The 21398-nt window shown below is 35.7% G+C and overlaps 3 protein-coding genes across 8 annotated transcripts in view; 1 reads left to right on the top strand and 2 right to left on the bottom strand.

Moving 5' to 3' along the window:
- Positions 1–11100, bottom strand: part of LOC135691224 (uncharacterized) — a 41864-nt gene extending 30764 nt beyond the window's left edge. For 2 of the 6 annotated variants that reach the window (XM_089116077.1, XM_065209028.2), the window contains exon 1: positions 10219–11100. Coding sequence is in view for 1 of the 6 variants with exons in the window: in XM_065209030.2 (XP_065065102.2) it covers positions 4625–4808 (184 nt within the window). In the remaining 5 variants the exon portion in view is untranslated. Of the gene's footprint in view, positions 1–1065; positions 1526–4624; positions 4929–10218 lie in introns of those variants that run through there. The other 4 variants (XM_065209030.2, XM_065209029.2, XM_065209031.2 and 1 more) reach the window with 4 other exon arrangements.
- LOC135691226 (adenine phosphoribosyltransferase) lies at positions 392–13019 on the top strand. The gene is made up of 5 exons (XM_065209033.2): positions 392–633; positions 9839–9942; positions 11557–11690; positions 12288–12366; positions 12813–13019. The coding sequence occupies exons 1-5, from the start codon at positions 545–547 to the stop codon at positions 12950–12952; spliced, it is 546 nt and encodes a 181-aa protein (XP_065065105.2). The 5' UTR covers positions 392–544; the 3' UTR covers positions 12953–13019.
- A 1582-nt stretch (positions 13020–14601) lies between these two features.
- On the bottom strand, positions 14602–21326 carry LOC135691225 (peptide deformylase, mitochondrial). The gene is made up of 2 exons (XM_065209032.2): positions 21192–21326; positions 14602–19968 (listed from the first exon to the last, which is right to left on the bottom strand). The coding sequence occupies exon 2, from the start codon at positions 19936–19938 to the stop codon at positions 19261–19263; it is 678 nt and encodes a 225-aa protein (XP_065065104.2). The 5' UTR covers positions 19939–19968; positions 21192–21326; the 3' UTR covers positions 14602–19260.
- Between the last annotated feature and the right edge of the window lie 72 nt (positions 21327–21398).

Below are 21398 nucleotides of genomic sequence, written 5' to 3' on the forward strand. Positions count from 1 at the left end.
GTTGCTCGTTGTTATGCTCTTTTTCTTATTGAATGCATTCTTTGACGTGACGGAACTGATACGCTGTTTTGTTTCGAAATCAGTTTCAAACAATCCAATTCTTTCTTGCATTAATCTTGTGAAGCTCATCATGATCGCATCGCATATTCATTGTTTAACTGCGATCCACTGTCATTTTATATCTTGAAAAGAGTGCCAAACTGTTTAAAGAACCCCGAAACGAAGCTGATTTTTCGAAACAGAGGTTCCGGAGCGAAACCGTATCGGATTCATGCGTTCACACGAGCCCAAAAGCGATCCGATATGATTCCATTCCACATTCACAGCTGAATGGTCTGACTCCGCAAAAACGATACAGAGCGTATCGGATTCAAGCGTCATCGTGTGAACAGAAGGCCTATCCGATAACCGATATGAAAAGCGATCCGATACGAAATGAATCCGGTACAGTCTAAAAATGCATTATGGGATGCTTGCGTAGCGCAAGAATAGTGGAAGCACTGGTGCCAACAAAACGATTTCTTCGAAGAACAAGGAAAGAATAATGGCTTCCTCTGGCAACGGAGCTTTGGAAAATTTGAAAGGCCTTATCAAGGCAGTACCTGATTTCCCAAAAGCTGGAATATTGTTCAGGTAACTTATCATATTTTACAACCAGGGGCGGATTAAGAGTCGTGGGCGCCGGAAGAACTTATCGATCTTGATGTCCCTACATGGGATGCCCCCTTCGTTCCTGGTCCGCTATTTAGCATTCATTTAGACATTCGAGTATATTCGGACATTGATTGCTTCATACACAAAAATAAAAAAGAGATAATAAAAAGATATTTCATAGTGGGAAACCTGGCTGGATTATCTGTCGATTCATGTATTTTGTTTCTAATAAGACGCGCTATGCTTTAAAAGGTAAGGCAAAACATTGAAAATTGTTGTACACGGCCTAAGTGTTGTACACGGCCTAAAATAGACACTGGGAGTGAAACATCACAACCTGATTTGAACTGATTTCAGGCGCTAAGGAAGAAGCAAGTCAGCGAAATCGACTCAAAACTACATAGTACATACCTTTCCTTCAACTGTTCAGCAATTTGAAGGGTAAAACTACAAATTTCTTACATCCCGTTCAACTAGCAACAAGCTCCGGGGGGACGATTCTGACGATTCTCTCTGACGATTCGCACGCAAACTACCCTCCAGTTTTCCTTTTACAACTTTTGACTAACTAAATCTGTAGGACTGATTTAATTTTTAAACATCACAAATACCATAGTTCCACTGTTTTTTCATATTTTCATAATTAAATAAAATTTCCGGTTAAAAAGAAAGTCTCCGAAACTTAGACAAAAATGTGCAATTTGTGAAAACAGCCCTCCGGTTTTCCTTTAATAACTTTTCGCAAAAAATACCATTTAAAGTTTAATCGATAGAACACAATTTGCTAAACTGTTTTTTTACAGTTTGCAAGAAGTAAAATCGGTTCAAGAACATTTTCAGCCCCCCGAATGTTGGCAAAAGCGAAATTTTCCCAAAGCCGCTCTTCAGTTTTCTTTAATAACTTTTTTAAATCTCGAGCTTTTGGCCCAAACAGCCGTTAATTCTATTTCTCGATACCTGCTACACTGTTTTTTCATAGTCTGCAGTCGGTTTTTGCACTTAATTGTGTTTTTATTTTGCGTCCAAAGTAGGAAAATTTTTCGAAAGTGCAAAATCCGCCTCAAACCACGATGTAGACTTGAGTTTATAAGTCGTCCCAGGAGCTACCCCCTGAGTCAGTCTTCATCTCCAGTTGTTCAGTATTCATCAAAATATTTGTTTGATTCTGTTTTTCAAAAAAATTCTACGTTTTGTTTGACTTGCGAGATCTAGGAAAATGAGATACTTTTCCTGTCACCATGTTCAGAACCACTCGGCACATCAACTGCCGTCAAATTTTTTCAGATTTTTTTCTGAATTTTGTACCTATCCAGACTTGTAAGTGATGCCATTACCTAAAGTTTTATTGCTTTGGTTGTCCAAATAGAACGGCCAACGATTCCAAAACGGTCGCTTGAAAACAGTAAAAATCTCGCTACCCGGCTCAAAAGAGTCGTTTTATTGATTGAGAGGGGGGGCCATGACAAAGATAGGTTGTCCAATGCGCTCTGACGATTCGCGCAAAACAGCCCTCCGGTTTTCCTTTAATAACCTTTAGCAGAAAAATGGTAAAAATACCAATTAAATTTTAATAAATTGAGAATGGTCTGCTACACTGTTTTTTATAGTTTGCATGAGGTTAAGAGTGTTTCAAGAACATTTTCAACCCCCGAAAGTTGCAAAAATCTCGAATTTCCCAAAACAGGCCTCCGGTTTTCCTTTCATAACTTTTCGCAGAAAAATTGTAAAAATACCACTTAAAGTTGAATCGATTGAGAATGTTCTGCTACACTGTTTTTTATAGTTTGCAAGAGGTTAAAAGTGCTTCAAGAACAATTTCAGCCCACCGAATGTTTGGAAATTCTCGAATTTCCCAAAACCGCACCTCAGTTTTCCTTTCATAACTTTTCGCAGTAAAATGGTAAAAATACCATTTAAAGTTGAATCAATTAAGAATGGTCTGCTACACTTTTTTTATAGTTCGCAAGAGGTTGAAAGTGTTTCAAGAACATGTTTAGCCCCCCGACTGTGTTGGCAAAATCTCGATTTTCCCGAAACCGCTCTGCAGTTTTCCTTTAATAACTTTTTCAAATCTCAGGTTTTTGCCCAAACAGACGTTTATTCATTTTGTCGATACCTGCTACACTGTTTTTTCATAGTCTGCAGTCGGTTTTTGCACTTTGTCGTGTTTTTATTTTGCGTTGAAAGTAGGGGAATTTTTCCAAAGTGTAACACCGCCTCAAACCTCTACGAAGCCGTAACCCCCTGAGCCGGATTTTGAAGAATTGAACCAATTTTCCAGATGAATTAAAAACAATAGGAAATTAAAGACGAAGCAGGGGGGGGGGGGGGCACTTGGCACGACTTTCGAACCAAATTATAATCTTCATTATGGCTTGACGCGGTGTTGCACTTCGGAAAAATTCCCCAAATTTCCACGCAATATAAAAACACGACAAATTGCAAAAACCGACTGCAGACTATGAAAAAACAGTGTAGCAGGTATCGAAAAAATGAATAAACGTCTGTTTGGGCAAAAACCTGAGATTTGAAAAAGTTATTAAAGGAAAACTGAAAAGCGGTTTCGAAAAATCGAGATTTTGCCAACACAGTCGGGGGGCTAAACATGTTCTTGAAACACTTTCAACCTCTTGCGAACTTTAAACAAAGTGTAGTAAACCATTCTTAATTGATTCAACCTTAAATGGTATTTTTACCATTTTACTGTGAAAAGTTATTAAAGGAAAATTGAGGTGCGGCTTTGGAAAATCGAAATTTTGCCAACATTCGGGGGGGGGGGGTGAAATTGTTCTTGAAGCACTTTCAACCTCTTGCAAACTATAAAAAACAGTCTAGCAAACCATTCTCAATCGATTCAACTTTAAGTGGTATTTTTACAATTTTTCTGCGAAAAGTTATGAAAGGAAAACCGGAGGCCTGTTTTGGGAAATTCGAGATTTTTGCAACTTTCGGGGGTTGAAAATGTTCTTGAAACACTCTTAACCTCATGCAAACTATAAAAAACAGTGTAGCAGACCATTCTTAATTGATTAAGATTTAATTGGTATTTTTACAATTTTTCTGCGAAAAGTTATTAAAGGAAAACCGGAGGGCTGTTTTGCGCGAATCGTGAGAGGAAGTGTTGCAATTCGTCAGACCACAAGGGCCTCCCCTCAATCAAAACATCGTCTCTTTTGAGCCGGTTAGTGAGACTTTTACTGTTTTCAAGCGATTGTTTTGGAATCGTTTCGCGACCATTTTGGACAAACAAAGCAATAAAAATTTAGGTAATGGCACCATTTACAAGACTGGATAAGAAAAAGGTTCAGAAACAATTTCAAAAAAATTTGACGGCAGTTGATGTGCCGAGTGGTTTTAAACAGGGTGACAGGGAAAGTATCTAATTTTCCTAGTCCCTGCAAGTCAAATAAAACGTAGAATTTTTTGAAAAACAGCAATAAACCAATGTTTTGATGAATATTCAATCATTCAGCATTAAAACCGACTCTGGGGTGGTGCCTTGCACGACTTATAAACTCAAGTCTACATCATGGTTAGAGGCGGAGTTCGCACTTTCGAAAAATTCTTCTACTTTGAACGCATAATAAAAACACAACAATATGCAAAAACCGCAGACTATGAAAAACAGTGTAGCAGGTATCGAAAAAATGAATAAACGTCTGTTTGGGCAAAAAACCCGAGATTTGAAAAAGTTATTAAAGGAAAACTGAAGAGCGGTTTTGGGAAAATTGCGATTTTGCCAACATTCAGGGGGCTGAAAATATACTTGAATCATTTAGAATATTATCCCTGCTTAGGTTCAATATCAGGCCTAGGTAGGGAAATTCTTTTGATATTTCCACCTAGGGTAGCAGAGTTAGATTAGGTACGAAAAATTGTTCTAAGAGGACTGTTATAAATATCGAATAAGGAAAAAATGAATATATATATATATATATTTATGACAAAAATATAATACGATAAGTGTTACTTGTCTGTTCGTTCACTTTGTCTTTGTCTTTGGTAGAATTCAATTTCGCATAGAGGGTTCCAACGTTCACTTGTCTTTGTCTTTGGTAGAATTCAACTTCGCATAGAGAGTTCCAACGTTCAAGAGTGATCTTTTGCAATTTCGTGAGAGTCCCTTCGGTTTTACGTACTTCCTTTTCTTGCATACATTCGAACAATACTGAGGGTTCCAACTCATAAAATCATAAAAATATAAAGCTATAGAAACGGGTTTGACCCCAGCCTTAAGCCCCCAGGACATGTCTCGAGAGCAGCAAAGCGCCACCGCAATTTCTTACAATCAACCTTAATCTCTTGCAAACTATAAAAAACAGTAAAGCCAGCTATGTTCTATCGATTAAACTTTAAATGGTATTTGTACCATTTTTCTGCGAAAAGTTATGAAAGGAAAGCCAGAGGGCTGTTTTGGTCACGTCGGAGGAGGGTTGCGAATCGTCAGAGCGCATTCTGCGTCATGGCTTTCCCATCAATCAATAAATCGACTCTTAGTGAGGGAAAAAGCCACAACAATCGTAAATTTAATGAAGAAAGCATGAAAAGTGGCATACCTATAGACTTTGACATGCTGAAAACAATGGGATCGGGACCCCAACTGTAATTTACCCCAAAGTGCTATTTTTAGCCGTAGGCACTCGGACCCAGTCCTCTGAAACAAATTCTACCAATTGTTTATCATTCTTCCATATCAAAAGCATAAAAAGTTGTAGAAGTGCATAATTAGGCATGTAAACAAAATAATATTGATATCTAAATAATTAAATTCTATTTTAAGATGGGGTTCTTGGTCCCAGACCTCCAAGAAAGGTGCTGATTATTTTTCTGTCGTACTCGGCAGCAAAATACGAAAATTACTAGTATTATAGAGATAAAGCTCCCCATAACGATAAAAGCAATCACATCTTTTAATTTGCCCCACGACCTATTTTTAGAAAGGGGTACTTGGATCCAAACCTCTACAAACGTTTAAATTTTTCATCAAGCACACAAATTTCATTGTCCCAGAGGAGTTTTATTCAAATCATTAATTCAGTAATGACAGTCGCTAAAGAGCTATCTTCTTGATGAAAATTGTACTAAAAAAGCTTTTTAGCATGGGGTATTAGTGCACAGTCCGCTAAAGGTTTCTGAAATGCATCTGTGCCAACATTCCTCAAATGTGCAAGTATAGAAATTACGCAAACCTATGCTCCCATATACTTTCCAAGATAGGTCGGTTGAAAATGCCTGCAGGTACTTGCTAGAAAATGCCTATTGTGTTTTCTTATGTCAGCTTTCAGTTAATAATTTCGAATTGTCGCACAAAATCGACATCCTGACGAGATTGAAAGTTTAAGTGTCAAACTCTTCGAAGCACTGCCTATTGCACATGCGCGATTCCGTACATTCCAAACCAAACTGTCTGCATTTACATCTTGTCGAACATTTCTGCTTACATCCACATTTGATAAGCCTCTGGTATGCCTTTGAGGCTTCTTTGACAATTATCCATAACGATGACACATTTTTAATCGTTGCATTCCAACTCCATGCTGTAATCGGAGTCAGGTGCTTGGTTTTCATTGATTGATATAGCGTAACAAATTCTTACATTAGGTGGGCACTAGGTGATGCCTTTCCTTGAGGAGTTTGATTTTAGCACTGCAAATCGGTTTTAGCACTAGAAGTTATTCTGAAAATTTTTGCAAAGCAAATGAGCTTTTTTCAAAAACTTTTCGCATGGGTGATAATTTTTCCCTTTTTCCTGATGCAAAGAATAGACACCTTGATTGATTAGAATTAGAGTACAAATAATTTGTTACTTTCAAAATCAAAATTTATTATAACGATCAGGGGCGCCTACACCGGGGGGGCAGCTGCCCCTCCTGCCCTCTTCGAAGAGGGGCAGAGGGGGCAAGAAGTGCCCTGAAATATAAGAAAATATTACAGAATCTTATTGATTATTGATGATCACTTTGACCGCACTCGTTATGTTAATTTCTATTAGAAAATATTAGAAAAATGATAAAACCAGCACAAAAACACAAAGGTTGAAAAGGCTGCCTGTAGCAAGGTGGGTAAAAAGAGGGAGAGCGGCAAAGATAAAAGTAGATAAACAAGAGACCTGTTCCCTGAGAAGTACTCCAGAAACCAAAGAAGGATAAAACAGTATTTGCTATCATTGATGGTAGAAAAACTCAGCTGTATGGTCGTCACATATGCATGTTAACATTTTGTTATGTTACTCCACCCTCCTTCCTTAAATAGGAATACTTGATCATGTTATTGGAAAAATTCTACGATTTGCCCTCAGCACCAACACTGCCCCTCCTGCCCTAATCTTGTGCAGGCGTCCCTGATAACGATTATTATTAATTACCGCTTGTAATTTTAAGAAGCTGAAATTAAGATTACATTCATTCAACATAGCCGTATATTTTATGCTATCGCATGCCTTAGTTCTGCGCTCACGCTACGCCACTGTGTGTAGGATAAATAGTACACACAACTATGTTAGATATCGACGATATTAATAAGGAAGGGAATATGAGCGAAGTAAGAAAATGTACATTATTGATAGTTATTTTGTTGTCGAACTAATGCAAGATTATCTCGATCTTGAGGAAATTTAAATTTTTTATTTTCCCTAAGCAATGGAACACACTCATGCCAAGCCAAAATCTCGAAATGCAAACAATCTTTTTGTGTTACAAAAGTTTAAAATGGCTTTGAAAAGCAAACATATCGAAATTCATCCACGACATTTTTCAGATGTGCAGGGATATTTAAAAAAAATGTTTTGAGTGTGCACTTTCCATACTCTGCAGTTTGGTGGTCCCATTCCATTAATTAATATTGTTGACCTCCTGACCAGACACACAATGCAGATTACAGCAATACAAAATATTTTAATGTGATGTTATTTCACAAGTCAAGTGTAACAAATTCAGTTAAGTGTGTTCCAGTTTTCATTACTGTGATCTTTAATGCTTTAACAACTATAACAAAAGATTTTAAAAGAGCTCTATTGTTTTGCTAATGCATTAAAAAGCTTTCAATACGTTTTGGCTACAGTTTTGACACAAAGAGGCTAAAATATAAGCACCAGATTTATATGTTAACAACATAGTACCTCACATAGCTCACTGGTATATCATTTTCTATTGTTCAGGTCCAGGTTAAGGTTCGTTATATTTTAAATTCCACTACATACATTTCCACAGAATACTAAATAAAAATACAGCAACATCAAATATCAAACAATAATTATAACAATAAAATTTGGAACACAACTTATCTGTAGGAAATGTATGTATGGGGAATTATTTAAAGAAGGAACTCTCTCAGTAGCAAAGCTAATCGACAAGAGAGGCCCCGCTATAAGATATTTCAGCCCTTCAAAGATATCAAAATAAAATGATACCGAAAATAAAACTCCGATTTCTGTACGTGGGAAGTGAAAAACATTGTGAGAAATTAGCTGTCAGTGTTTGATTAGAGCACTTCAAGGATCCAGCACGGTAGAAAAACCTCTAAAAAGGCATCTAGGAAGAAAAGTGTATGTAAATTTCAGCAAAGTTTTGGCAGAACATGCACTTGATGGGAAAATTCTATCAATGATGTTGTAGTGCCAGAAGAATTGATTGAAAACATGTGAATTTGCGAGGAGGTTTGAACTGAAGCCATTCGTTGAGAAAATCTGGTTATATCAAAGTCAAATTTATGAACAACATTTTGCAAATTTCATGACTTCCATTTTATAGCAATATTTACAATTTGCTTTTCAAATTTTGAGCTAACCCCAATAAATTAAAATTTCATGCCTAAGTAAAAAAAGTTGTGGTTTTCAAAAAAGGTAACAGGGAGGATCTGTTAGTATATATTTTTTTGCCTTGGCCCACATTCCACACTCTAGGTCTTTTGCTTATCAACTTTGTTGCTGTGTTTGCAGCTTTCAAACATTGATGTTTGTGTCCATTGAAAGCAATTTCCTATCCAAAGTTTCAGTGACAGTGATAAGTATTTTCCTCAAGGTTGAGCCAGAGAGGATGCACAAAAGCTTGACAACTCTATAGTACCCCCGAAGTCATGTCCATGATAATAAAGAGCCCCCTTTCAAGTGATAATTTACCATCTGAATATTGCTGTGTTTGTAGCTTTAAAACATTGATGTCTGTGTCCATTGAAAGCAATTTACTATCCTAAGTTTCAATGACAGTGATAAGTATTTTCCTCGAGGTTGAGCCAGAGAGGATGCACAAAAGCTTGACAACATTGTAGTACCCCCGAAGTCATGTCCATGATAATAAAGAGCCCCCTTTCAACTGATAATTTATCATCTGAATATTGCTGTGTTTGCAGCTTTCAAACATTTATGTCTGTGTCCATTGAAAGCAATTTCCTATCCTAAGTTTCAATGACAGTGATAAGTATTTTCCTCAAGGTTGAGCCAGAGAGGATGCACAAAAGCTTGACAACTCTATAGTACCCCTGACGTCATGCCCATGAAAATAAAGAGCCCCCTTTCAACTCATAATTTACCATCTGAAAATTGCTGTGTTTGCAGACACAAAATTCAATAAGCATTAACAGGCAAAGAACATAGAAAAGTTAGGCGTTAGTAAGAGAATACTACAAGATTTTTGTTTTTGATAGTACAACTGTATAGCCTAGTACTAGTGTTTTAAGATCAGGCAGACACTTGATCGAAAATAAAAACCCAACCAGCCTTAAAATTAGTATAAAGGCTCATTCTTGCAGACTTTTACGTAAAAAAATGATGTTTTTCTCAAGCCATTGCTCCATCATGTACCAAGTAATCTGTCAATCACATGCAATTTTTTGTACAAGGAATTATTTTTGTAAAATATCTGTAAATTCTTCGAAAAGTAAAACAAAATGATAAAGACTACGAAATATAAATTTAAAAGAGCACTTTCGAACCTAAAGAGTCTCCTTATCCATTTATTGTCAGTTATAAGAATCTATTCAGACTGATGCGAAAGATTATAGGCAAAAATTTACTTTAGGTTATTTCTATAAAGCAATGGCCTTATCGAAATCGTTTCTGGTGAATATTTCTTAGCTGTTTTTTCAATATGCTTCTCTTAAGATATTCGAAAAAGATTTAAAAGACTTTGTTTAGTGAAGCAAGCACGCAGCTAATTCTTGATTGGCAACATTTATTCTTCCTTGCTAGAGACATAATGCCGATTTTCAAGAATCAAGCAGCAGTTACAGATATGGTTGAGCTTATGATTATCGTCATCAAAGAGTCCTACTCAAATGTGGACGTGATAGCAGGTGATAATCTGTTTGATGTTAAAGGCAATCTGTCTCGTTGTGGATTGGTTAACGAGAACAATAGCTGGAACAATAGCCTAAACACAATTCCAGCGCTCCGTCATATTTTTTACAATGCGATAAATTAAAGGGGACTGGAAACAATAAAAATCCCTTTGTTCTTATAATCAATCAACATCGTGATAGATTGCCTTTAACCGACTTGATCTTTTGACGTTTGTTCTCTCCTAAACGAATCAATAAAGTATAAGTAATTATATCCTTCCACTAAATTACCTTTTATGAGAACATTAGCCAGTGAAAGCAAATCTGCTCACTTCTCTTCTAGATCTTCTCCTCATCTTTTGTTTCTCTTTTTCTGTTTGCCTTTATCTTTTGTTCTCTTCTAATAATGTTAATAAAAGATCCTTTAGGTAAGTTATTATATCCTTTTATTGAATCACTTTTTGTTAAAATACTAGACAGAAATAGCAAATTTGCACTTTTGTCTGCTAGATCTTCAGCGGAAACATGCAAAGGAATTTCCGTTGTTCTGTTCATTTGCAAATGCCTTGCTTCCCTCAATTCAAACTTGAGACTTAAATTTGCAGTTTCTTTAGATCAAAATCGGCAGCTTTTCCTTTGACTTTCATATCAATTTACCTGAGGCGAATCTTTATATTTGATTTGACTTGTTTCGAGATTAGGAAAGTAAAATTAGGCCCCTTTAGCGTGTCCTGGACATGCATTGAGATCACGTTAAATATATTTCTGTTTACGCTTTTTTTGATTCAAATCAGTAAACTGTATTATTGCAAATCTAAATACGAAGCTGTTTGAATATTTCTTGAGAAGGCGTTGGGTATTGATATTTGAATGAGAGCACCGGTAGCCGTCTGAGGGCCTCGTGACCTCTTGATTCCTCGTTTGCGTTGATTGTTTGTTTCAAATGCAACTGGTTCATAACTACTGGTTTTAGACCTGACTCGCTTCTGGACGCTTTTTGGAGATCTGCAGCAAAATCTGCATAAAACCTGCCTCCACATGGCAGTGCGACAAGAATTAACTCGAATTTGATGGTTTGTCATCAACTAGATGTGATACTGGCAAATGGGGAATGATGAGATATTTCATAGTTATTTGCAAAGATTTTCACAGGCTCTAGTTGCTTAGAAGCATGATGAGAGATATGTTATATGGTGAGCTAATTTGATACCTTTCTTCGTGCTAGTCATTGCTTATCAAGTTGCAATTTCGGTTTGTCCAGCCAAGTTAAAGCAATATTTCTTGAGATGCATTTTCCAGTACCTTACTGAGTTTCTTAACATGACTGTTTGAAACAGAAACAGATGTATTTTTGAAGCAAAGAGTTACATTTTGTTCTGGGTAGAGAGCTAGATGTTCAGGAGGGTCATAAAAGGGTAAGATATTTCTAAAATCTTCTACCTGTGACGGAGTTGCAAAAATCTTGTTTCGTTTTGATTTGTATGTCGAAGTCAGAGTGATCTATAAAATGAGACAAGATGGTTTAAGGGATATTCTGTGATACTGTCTTCTTGAATTTCATCATGAATTGCCAATAAACCAAAGTAAACCGAAATTCAGAATTATCATCATCATCCTTGTTTATTTCAGGCTTGGATGCTCGCGGGTTCCTTGTAGCACCATTAGTTGCTAACAAGTTAGGGAAACCTTTCGTGCCCGTAAGAAAGGCTGGAAAACTACCTGGCAAAATAATTAGCAAAAAATCTACAAAAGAATACGGAGAGGTATGTTGCGTTTGGTCATCAGCTGTTTCGTTTTTGAAAATACTGTAAAAAGCACTTGAACAGATCCTCCAAATATTTCGGTTGAAGGTCGTTATGCTATTCTAGCTAGAAGCCTTATTGACCAAATTAGCTTCAAATTAAGTAAATATGAAATAACCAAATGGTAGTTTGACTGGCACATTAGAGAAGAAGCAAGGGGAATGCAAAGTTGAGTTAATGAAGGTTCCAGTTATTGAGTTTTGTCCAATCTGCATATTTTTTTTGTTTTCGCGATAATTTCTAATTACGTCATCTGGCCTCCAAACTTCTTGGTCCCACAAAACGTGTGTCTTCTACATGTCAAGCTTGAATACATGGTCTCCAAACTCCTTGGTCCCACAAAACGTGTCTTCAACATGTCAAGCTTGAATTAGCCTATATTTGCCGGGACTTTCCGATTTTCGCTTGAAAGAGAAATTATCTCATATAATCTTGGGATCTGTTTTTCAAAAAATGGACATTAAATAATCATGTTGTAAGAAACATCATTGTTATTGTTGTTATTGTAATAAAACCTGTGTGGTAATTCGTAGATTTTTACATTACGATATTCCATAGGACGTTTTGGAAATTCAAGCTGATGCAATCAACCAGAATGACAAAATTGTTATCATTGACGATTTGCTTGCCACTGGCGGTATGCATTTTGCTGCTTTTTTATTATCTTTTGCCATTGAATATCTTGCTAGTTATAGTAAAAGGAAATTAAGTATGCCTCAGTCTTATGTTGCTGGTTCCTGCTATTGCAATGTGAACACGAACCCCGCTTGGTTGTTCCTCAATGAGGACATCTGTCACTACAGTGACATCACATATCACATCATTAACATGACGTCCCATATCATTCACATGACGTCACATATCACTAACTTGATGTCACATATCACTAAAACGATGAGCCATGTCACTAAAATGACGTCACATGTCACTGAAATGATGTCACATGTCACTGAAATGACGTCACATATCACCCATTGGACGTCACATATCATTAAAATGACGACACACGTCACTAAAATGACCCCTTGCATCACTTAAGTTTGATGCGTAGCTCTTGATTTAGTAATGCTCATTGTTTCCTAGGTACATTAGCAGCTGCTTGTGACCTTTTCAAAGAAGCTGGAGGAAACGTTATCGGCAGCATTTGCCTTGTTGAGCTTACAGATTTGAATGGAACGGATAAAATAAAAGATGTTAACTTTACTTCATTAATCAAGTATTAAAGTTTCTACTTTTTGTATTGTTTCAAAGATAACAAGATGAATACCCAAATTTTTAATTTTAATCATATATGATGTGATATCATTCATGCAACGCTACTGGAGCAATGGTAGAACAACCCTTAATAACAGAAGACAACGAGACTATGTTATTGGTTTCATGTGAATAACGATTTTTCATGGACGCTTAAAGGAATCGCATATCAACGACATAAAGAAACCTTTACTGTTGAGATCCGTATGTAAGTATTAAAACAATTTGAAAAAGTTATGAAAATATAAAATTCTTAACTCAAACACATAAAAGTTAGTTTTTTAAGTATCCTATGGTAATGAATCGGTATAAAGTGGCAGTTTATTTCATTTCTAAACATAAAACTTATTAAACTTATTAAACATAAACCTTATTAAATGAGCTGATTTGAATTATTGTCCTTACCAGGATGCATTTCAACACCGGTTCACTTTGAATTAATTTTAAACAGTGTAGAGGTAGTACAACTCTGGACACCATGGTTTCGATCTCAAACTTTGGCCAACTTTTCGCATTTTCAACCAAAATTTTTTTTTCATTGAGTCATTTAATCTTTTAAGAGTTTTCCTGTTAGGTGCCTGCAAGCAGTGTCACAGTCTCTGCCATCAATATCCCCTTTTCAAGCTTGATTTTTCCTCTCTCTTTTCCAAATCCCTCTCTCCTTTTCCTGTTTTAGGGCTTTGCTTTAGGTTTCTTGGCGTTTCCCTGACATTTCCAACTAAAAAATCCCCACTATCATATGATCATATTTCAATTTAATTTTTTTTGTTTACCATTCCATATACCTCACATATCTGAGCTTTTCGTAACAGTCTTGTTTTGTGGTAGCTTTGTTTTCCATTCTGTATTGGCCTCTGTGTTTTTGTGTCATCCATGGTCACTAGCTACGTCAGGCATTAGTGTCCTTTCATGTCATTTTGTGCTTTAATCTTGTGAAGTCATCAGTATCATGGTCATGGCTGTGGTTGCTATATTGTTTATTTTCTAATTTTTGTACATAGTTTGGCTTTTGTATCAACCTTTTACGTGGCTGATATTGTTTCTTTGTTAATGTTAGATGATTTCGTTTCTTCATCTGTTGTTTCTTGGGTTGTAACATCATGTAAATATTTATTAATCTCCATTCCTAATTTTTTTATTCGAAATGCTTTCTCATTTTGTGTCCTATCATGTCTTGTGGTATTTTGCTCCATTTTTTACTGTTTCTTGTCTTGTTATTGTTTCATCTTTTCTCTTGTGATATTGTATATTTTTCTACACTATGTGTTCGTGTTATTTTTATTTGTAAGATTGCGTTTATATAAACAGTTTTGGTAAATTCATTTGAGCATCATATCCGCAGACAGTAATTTGTTTTATATTTTGTTTTGTCTTGTTTTGTCCTGTTTGGTTTGGTTTGGTTTGATCTTGTCTTGTCTTGTCTTGTGCCTTACATCTTGTCCCTTGTACCTTATCCCTTGTATCTAATGCCTTGTATCTTGTGCCTTGCATCTTGTCCCTTGTATCTTGTGCCTTGTATCTTGTTCCTTGTTATCTTGTTCTTTGTATCTAGTGCCTTGTATCTTGTGCCTTGTGTCTTGTGTCTTGTATCTTATGTCTTGTATCTTATGTTTTTGTCTTGTCTTGTCTTGTCTTGTTTCTTGTTCCTTGTATCTTGTGCCTTGTATCTTGTACCTTGTATATTGTGTTTTTGTCTTATTATCCTGTCTTGTTTCTTGTTCCTCGTATTTTATGTCTTGTCTTGTATCTAGTGCTTGTGTCTTGCGTCTTGTCTTTTTGTCTTGTGTTGTCTTGTTTTTATCTCGTATTGTCTTGCTTTTTCTTGAGTTGTCTTGTATCTCGTGTCTTGTGTCTTTTCTTTGTCCTGCGTATTGACTTTTTGTCTTGTTTTGTTTTGTGTTGTCTTGTATCTTGTGTCTTGTATTTTGTATCTTATGTCTTGTATCTTATGTTTTTGTCTTGTCTTGTCTTGTTCCTTGTATCTTGTGCCTTGTATCTTGTGTCTTGTGTCTTGTATCTTATATCTTATGTCTTGTATCTTATGTTTTTGTCTTGTCTTGTTCCTTGTATCTTGTGCCTTGTATCTTGTGCCTTGTGTATTGTGTCTTGTATTTTGTATCTTATGTCTTGTATCTTATGTTTTTTTCTTGTCTTGTCTTGTTCCTTGTATCTAGTGCCTTGTAGCTTGTGCCTTGTGTTTTGTATCTTGTATCTTATGTCTTGTATCTTATGTTTTTGTCTTGTCTTGTCTTGTCTTGTTTCTTGTTCCTTGTATCTTGTGCCTTGTATCTTGTACCTTGTATATTGTGTTTTTGTCTTATTATCCTGTCTTGTTTCTTGTTCCTCGTATTTTATGTCTTGTCTTGTATCTAGTGCTTGTGTCTTGCGTCTTGTCTTTTTGTCTTGTGTTGTCTTGTTTTTATCTCGTATTGTCTTGCTTTTTCTTGAGTTGTCTTGTATCTCGTGTCTTGTGTCTTTTCTTTGTCCTGCGTATTGACTTTTTGTCTTGTTTTGTTTTGTGTTGTCTTGTATCTTGTGCCTTTTATCTTGTGTCTTGTATTTTGTATCTTATGTCTTGTATCTTATGTTTTTGTCTTGTCTTGTCTTGTTCCTTGTATCTTGTGCCTTGTATCTTGTATCTTGTACCTTGTATATTGTGTTTTTGTCTTGTTATCCTATCTTTTTGTTCTGTATTTCGTCCACTTTGCTCGTATCTTGCCATGGTATGGTAAATCAGCTTCTAATAATTTTAATTTTTGTTAAATTAGTATTGGTAATCATGTTTTCTTTTAGTTTTCCATACTTAGCTTTATTTGTTTGGAGTAGTATCTTCGTGGTATATTGTATCTTTTGTGTTTATTTACATTGGTCTGTTTCTATGTATGATATGTTCATATCTTCTCATGCCATGTCATGTTGCATCATGTTTTTTATATGTTTTAGCTTTGAGGAGCCATGGCTTTGACAGCCCAGTCTTTGTTTGAAGCATCGTATATTTGTTATACCTAACGCTTACCGATATGTTTTGTTCATCTTTTTGTTGTTTTGTGCCCTCTGTGGTGTGTTCTGTCGTTTCCTCTCCTTTGAAAGTCGTTCTTGCAACATCGTGTCGCATGTGTGTATTTTATCTTGTTAGTTTACCATTGTTACTCTTTCCTACCTTGCTTTGTATCTTCGTTTTATTCCCTTATTTTTTCTGGTTACATCATCTGGATTCTCTTTTGCAATCGTTTATAGAATGCTGTACAAGCCTGAGCAATATCAAAAATTTGCAGCCATAGACACATGGGCCTTTCTGTGAGTGCCCACGTGATAACAACCATTTCAAATTCACAACACATGTTGTTCTTATATTCCTTGCATTCCTTGCAAGTTTATTTCTTTTAAATTATTTCTTGAATTGTTTTTACTGTTTTTGCCTCTATGTATCACATTTTTCTTTTCGAGATATCTTTTACTGTTGTTTTGCTTAGTTGTTTCTTTTGTCCACCATAGTAGCATTACATTACCCACATAGTGTAGTAATGTTTTATCCTGAATATTTTTGCCTTTTCTTGTTTGTCTCCTTTGATCTTCGCCTTGAAATTTGTTTATAGCATTAGATTTTCTTGATTTTCCTTCACTATCATTCTTTGTTCTTATTCCGTATTTGTTCATGTGTGTAGTTTCGTGATGGTACGTTGTTCCATTTGATTGTCAGTGTTTTTCACTTTGCAGTACTTTAAGCCTGGCTTTGTTTGTGTCTTGCCTTGCCTTTTAATTTTATGTTAATGTCTTGCCTTGTCTTGGCTTTGTTCATGACGTGTTGTTTTGTGCTATCTTGTCTTGTTTGTCTCATGTTTTGTCCTGTTCTTTTATATACTTTATTGTCCTGACTCGTTTTGTCTTGTTCCGTTTTGTGCTGTCTTGTCTCGTTTTGTGCTGTCTTGTCCCGTTTTGTGCTGTCTTGTCCCGTTTTGTGCTGTCTTGTCCTGTTTTGTGCTGTCTTGTCCTGTTTTGTGCTGTCTTGTCCCATTTTGTGCTGTCTTGTCCTGTTTTGTGCTGTCTTGTCCTGTTTTGTGCTGTCCCGTTTTATGCTGTCCCGTTTTGTGCTGTTTCATTTTGTTGTGTGCCACTCGTAGTTGTCTCATTTTGTCATCGTTTTGTGAGCCTCATTTTGTTTTTCTTGTTGAATGTTGTTTTGCCTCTTTTGTCTTGTGCTTTTTGTCTTTTCCAGTCTTGTCACACTTTCTATTATTGATTTTATCCTGCCCTCTATCTGTTTATCTTGTTTGGTATTTTTATTTTGCCTTGCATATTGCTTGTGCCATTGTCTTGTATTGTCTCATTTCAACCTATCTCATTTTGTCTTAATTTTGTTTACCAGGCCTTATCTTGTCAAGTTTTGTCTTGTTTTGTATTGTTTATACAAAACAAGTATTTATATTACAAATCAAGTGTTTATATTGTCTTATTTTGTTTTGCATTCCTGTGGTGAATTGCTTGACTCCCTGCCTGTCTTGTCTTGCCTTGTCTTGTTTTGTCTTGTCTTGTCTTGTCTTGTCTTGTCTTGTCTTGTCTTGTCTTGTCTTGTCTTGTCTTGTCTTGTCTGTCTTGTCCTTTTATGGTTTATCTTGAAGTATCCTATTTTTTAGTATTGTTATTGTATTTTTGTACTTCAAGATGTGACATCTGAAAGTAGCTAGTTATATCATAAGAAATAAAACATTTTTGCTCTGTTTTGAATATGGTGTCAAAGGAAGTAGGTTATGGTTCATATCCAGAGTCTTTGTCTGGTCACATCCAATCTAGTAGCGAATGCATCCTGGTAAGATATAATTCAAGATCTCATTCATTCCTTCTTGATCATCTGTAATAAGACGTAAATGACATGCAATCATTGTATGATTATCCATTCTAAAAGCACAAGTATGAATAAATATCGTCCAGTTCAGTTCAATTGTGTCAATAAAATACCTCTACACAATAATTTAGATATCTAAAACAATCAATTTTATTAAACTATTGGTAGACTAAAAGCTGAGAAGGTGATGCTAGGTTGAATAATGAGTTGTTGATATAAATGACAATATAGCCTTTAAGAATTAATGACAAACTGTTTAATTGCTTATTAGTACTCATGAGTTTTTTTCATTATCATATCCTCAGCTCCACAACAGCAATCCAAATTGTAATACAAAATGATATTCTTCTCATTTTTTATATCACAGTTAAAAGTAGCTTACAAAAGCATACAAGATAGGGAGGCTTTCTGGGGCTGTGTCCATTAAGACTGATATTCAAGCGAATACTAAAGCAAGTGTTTTGAAACAACAAAAATAGGTTAGCCCCCCCCTCCCCCCTCCCCTCCAGTTTTGGCCACTAGTATGACAAAGATTCTGTATTTTGTGACTGTATGATAGTGTGGTAGTATTTGTGATAATTTGCCTTCTCAGCTTCTATCTATTTATCCTACATATAACTTAAATCCTGAGTGTATATTTAACTTAAATTTCCATTTAGCGAAGAACTTTCAATTTATATCAAATTTAAATGTTGAATAAATCACATTTTGATTAAATTATTTTCTGTATTTTACATTAAATGTTTTGTTATACTATCATGATGAAAATAATGTGTTATTTATAAAGATTTCTCTGACTGGCAAAAAATACTAAATAGAAATTAAGTTGATTTAACAGTACTTAATTACAATTGAATCTGTCTCTTTCATCATACAAACAAATTGTAAACAAATAATATCAAAAGTACTGGTATCCTAAAGATTAAAAATATATTTCTATTTTAAAGGTTATCAATGTATTTGGAGACCATAAAAATTAAATTGAGAATTAATAGAAATGTGTTTAGATCCAAGAAGAGCAATGCTTATGATGATTTACTAAATACTTGCTTTTGACATTATTTATAAAAGATACCGCAATAAAAACATAAATTTTTAAATACATTTAGATATGCAACCAGTTAAAGTATGGTCAGAGTGGTGAGTGATTTCACAACACTAAATTGGAGGTATATACTGACAACACACAATTATGTCAGAAGCTATTTACTACATAGATATGTCAGCACTCAGCAAGCCTTCTCTTGCTATTTTTCGACATGCAAGCCTTATCAATAACGATTGAACCACCAAGTGTCCATTGAGAAAATGAGAATTTTAATAACCCTTCAATATCAGCAGAAGACTAGAGTTCTAGCAATGACAATAAAACAATGAACTTTTTCAGGACTCCATTGAAAAATAAAACAAACACCTAAAGTATCTAAGATAAAACTATGATGCAAAATCTTTCCACTTTTCAAAAATAAGAGTTTTATACTGCATAGAGTCTACAAACAGATGCCCATCTAAGTGGTCCATCTCATGTTGAAAAACTCGTGCCATCCAGCCAGCAATATTAAATTTCAATTTCTCTCCAGTTGTGCTTTGTCCTGAGATTTGAACTTCCTTTACCCTTGGAACAATTGCTGAATATCCTTCCATACTCAAGCACCCTTCCTTGAATGCTACTGTAGTAGGGTCAATAATTTTTACTTCAGGGTTAACCACCACCTTTAATGGGAATAATTGCATTTGCATTTTTTGTACTCCATTTGCTCCAAACTTCTTGAGGTTTTGCTTGAGATGATGTCCATTAAACTCCACTGCAATAACTCTCAAACTGGCACCAACTTGAGGTGCAGCGATCCCAACTCCTTTCTTGTCCCTCATAGTTTTAACCATCAGCTCAACAAGTTGATTGAATTCTTGGCTCAACATATAGTCAAACTGTACTGGCTTTGATTTCTGTCTTAGTATTGGATCTCCAATTTGACAAACTTTATAATTCTTTAAGCCAGTAATTGCTTTCAGCCATGATGGCACTGCTGTTGATTGTGAGCGTTTGAAAGCTTTGACAGGGCATACTCTGAGTGTCTTGATGAACAAACTTGAAGCCATGCTTTCTACCATCAATGTGACTTCAAGCAAAGGCAAAAAGAGCTAAAACAAAAAAATATGTTTACGCATGGTTTAAATAATGTGATATAATGCTAGCTTTTGGCTTTCAGAAAGAGACATGAGGATATCAAACTGTGTTATATGTGGCATGAAAAAAGTATCTACAGAGAATAAAAGGCAAAAGCTGTAATCGATTTGCAATGCCAAAGAAATAAGTAAATATTGCAGAAAATTTTGTAAATTGGGTATGAAAAGTGCAGGAAAACGTACCAGTTGATGATACTTAGTTAAAAAATATGTGATTAGGAACCATGGAGCATATTACAGTTTGGAAGGTCTTAAAAACTTTCAAGAGCTAAACAATGCAAATTATATTAGCATGATTATTTTATATCAATTTATGTACATTTTTTGAATTTGTGTGCTTGTGCGAAATTTGAATGCCAATGGTTTTTCTGTCTAGAGGGGACACTCCAAAAATGTTCCTACAAATGAAGAGTTACTTTGATATGTTTTCCTAGCAAAGTAAGCTAGTCTGTGGAAAGGCGAGCTGATTTGCACTGCCCTGGTCAGCCTAAAACCTAGTGATTCTCTAAGATGATGCTCTAAAAGATGCGAAGTCCCTCTGCAACATGTTCCTCTTCGGTTTCTCCGTCAGGTGCGAGAAAATATCAACTTAAAGGTAAAAAAATTGTTAAATGCTGTTTTCATTTATTTTTCTACCTTTTCAGGGAATCTCATACAAAAATATTCCCAATTATTCTATTCTTTTTCCCAACAATTCCATTTCAACTTTCCACTCCAAAATTTAATGCGGAGTCCAAAAAACAAAAAACAGCTTCTCTATAGCTTTTTCAAATTTTGAGATAACGTCGATTTTCTCCGATACGGTCAGAAAACGGGCCTGTGGTGCTGTCCTGACTTCCGCAGCGTAACAGCTGTGGTCTGTGGAGAGTTTTGTCCATGTCATGTCAGGTTCACAAACTAAAGCTCCTTGAATCTGTTGTTGAGCCATCCTTGCACCCCGGAAAAACCACACACAAAAACATGCCCAACTCATGCTCATCACTCGGGAGTAGAAGTATATACTCGGGGCTTTCAAAAATTTTCTTGGGAGTACAGTGCAGCTGCCATGGAATCTAAATTGGTACGATTTTGCAATTATAGGCATAGGCCTCTAGCTTAAAATTTGCAAGCGGCATACATAGTCAGCCATTCTATGTACATTTAAATGCAAAAGATAAGGAAAAACAGAAAGAACTTACTTTTATAAATTTTGAGGCTCTGTGATCCTCAGATCATACGACATATCAGATACCAAAATTCGACAACCATTCCGCCATATTACTTGCAACATGTTCAAGCAGTACCCTCGGTTTCAATCTTGTGATCTGGTTGCTGCTGTTGTGACAAAGCGGAAGAAATCTGAACCCAAAAAATCCCGGCAAGCACAGATTTCCTTATTGTCACTG

The sequence above is a fragment of the Rhopilema esculentum genome, chromosome 4, assembly GCF_057945365.1.
Source record: "Rhopilema esculentum isolate cy_ngs chromosome 4, ASM5794536v1, whole genome shotgun sequence".
NCBI classification, from domain to species: domain Eukaryota; kingdom Metazoa; phylum Cnidaria; class Scyphozoa; order Rhizostomeae; family Rhizostomatidae; genus Rhopilema; species Rhopilema esculentum.

Coding starts and splice junctions, on each gene's coding strand:
- LOC135691225 (XM_065209032.2), bottom strand. CDS start 19,938: ATGGTAGAAAGCATGGCTTCAAGTTTGTTCATCAAGACACTCAGAGTA.
- LOC135691226 (XM_065209033.2), top strand. CDS start 545: ATGGCTTCCTCTGGCAACGGAGCTTTGGAAAATTTGAAAGGCCTTATC. Junction 9,943..11,556: donor AAATGTGGACGTGATAGCAG/GTGATAATCTGT, acceptor TGTTTATTTCAG/GCTTGGATGCTCGCGGGTTC. Junction 12,367..12,812: donor CGATTTGCTTGCCACTGGCG/GTATGCATTTTG, acceptor ATTGTTTCCTAG/GTACATTAGCAGCTGCTTGT.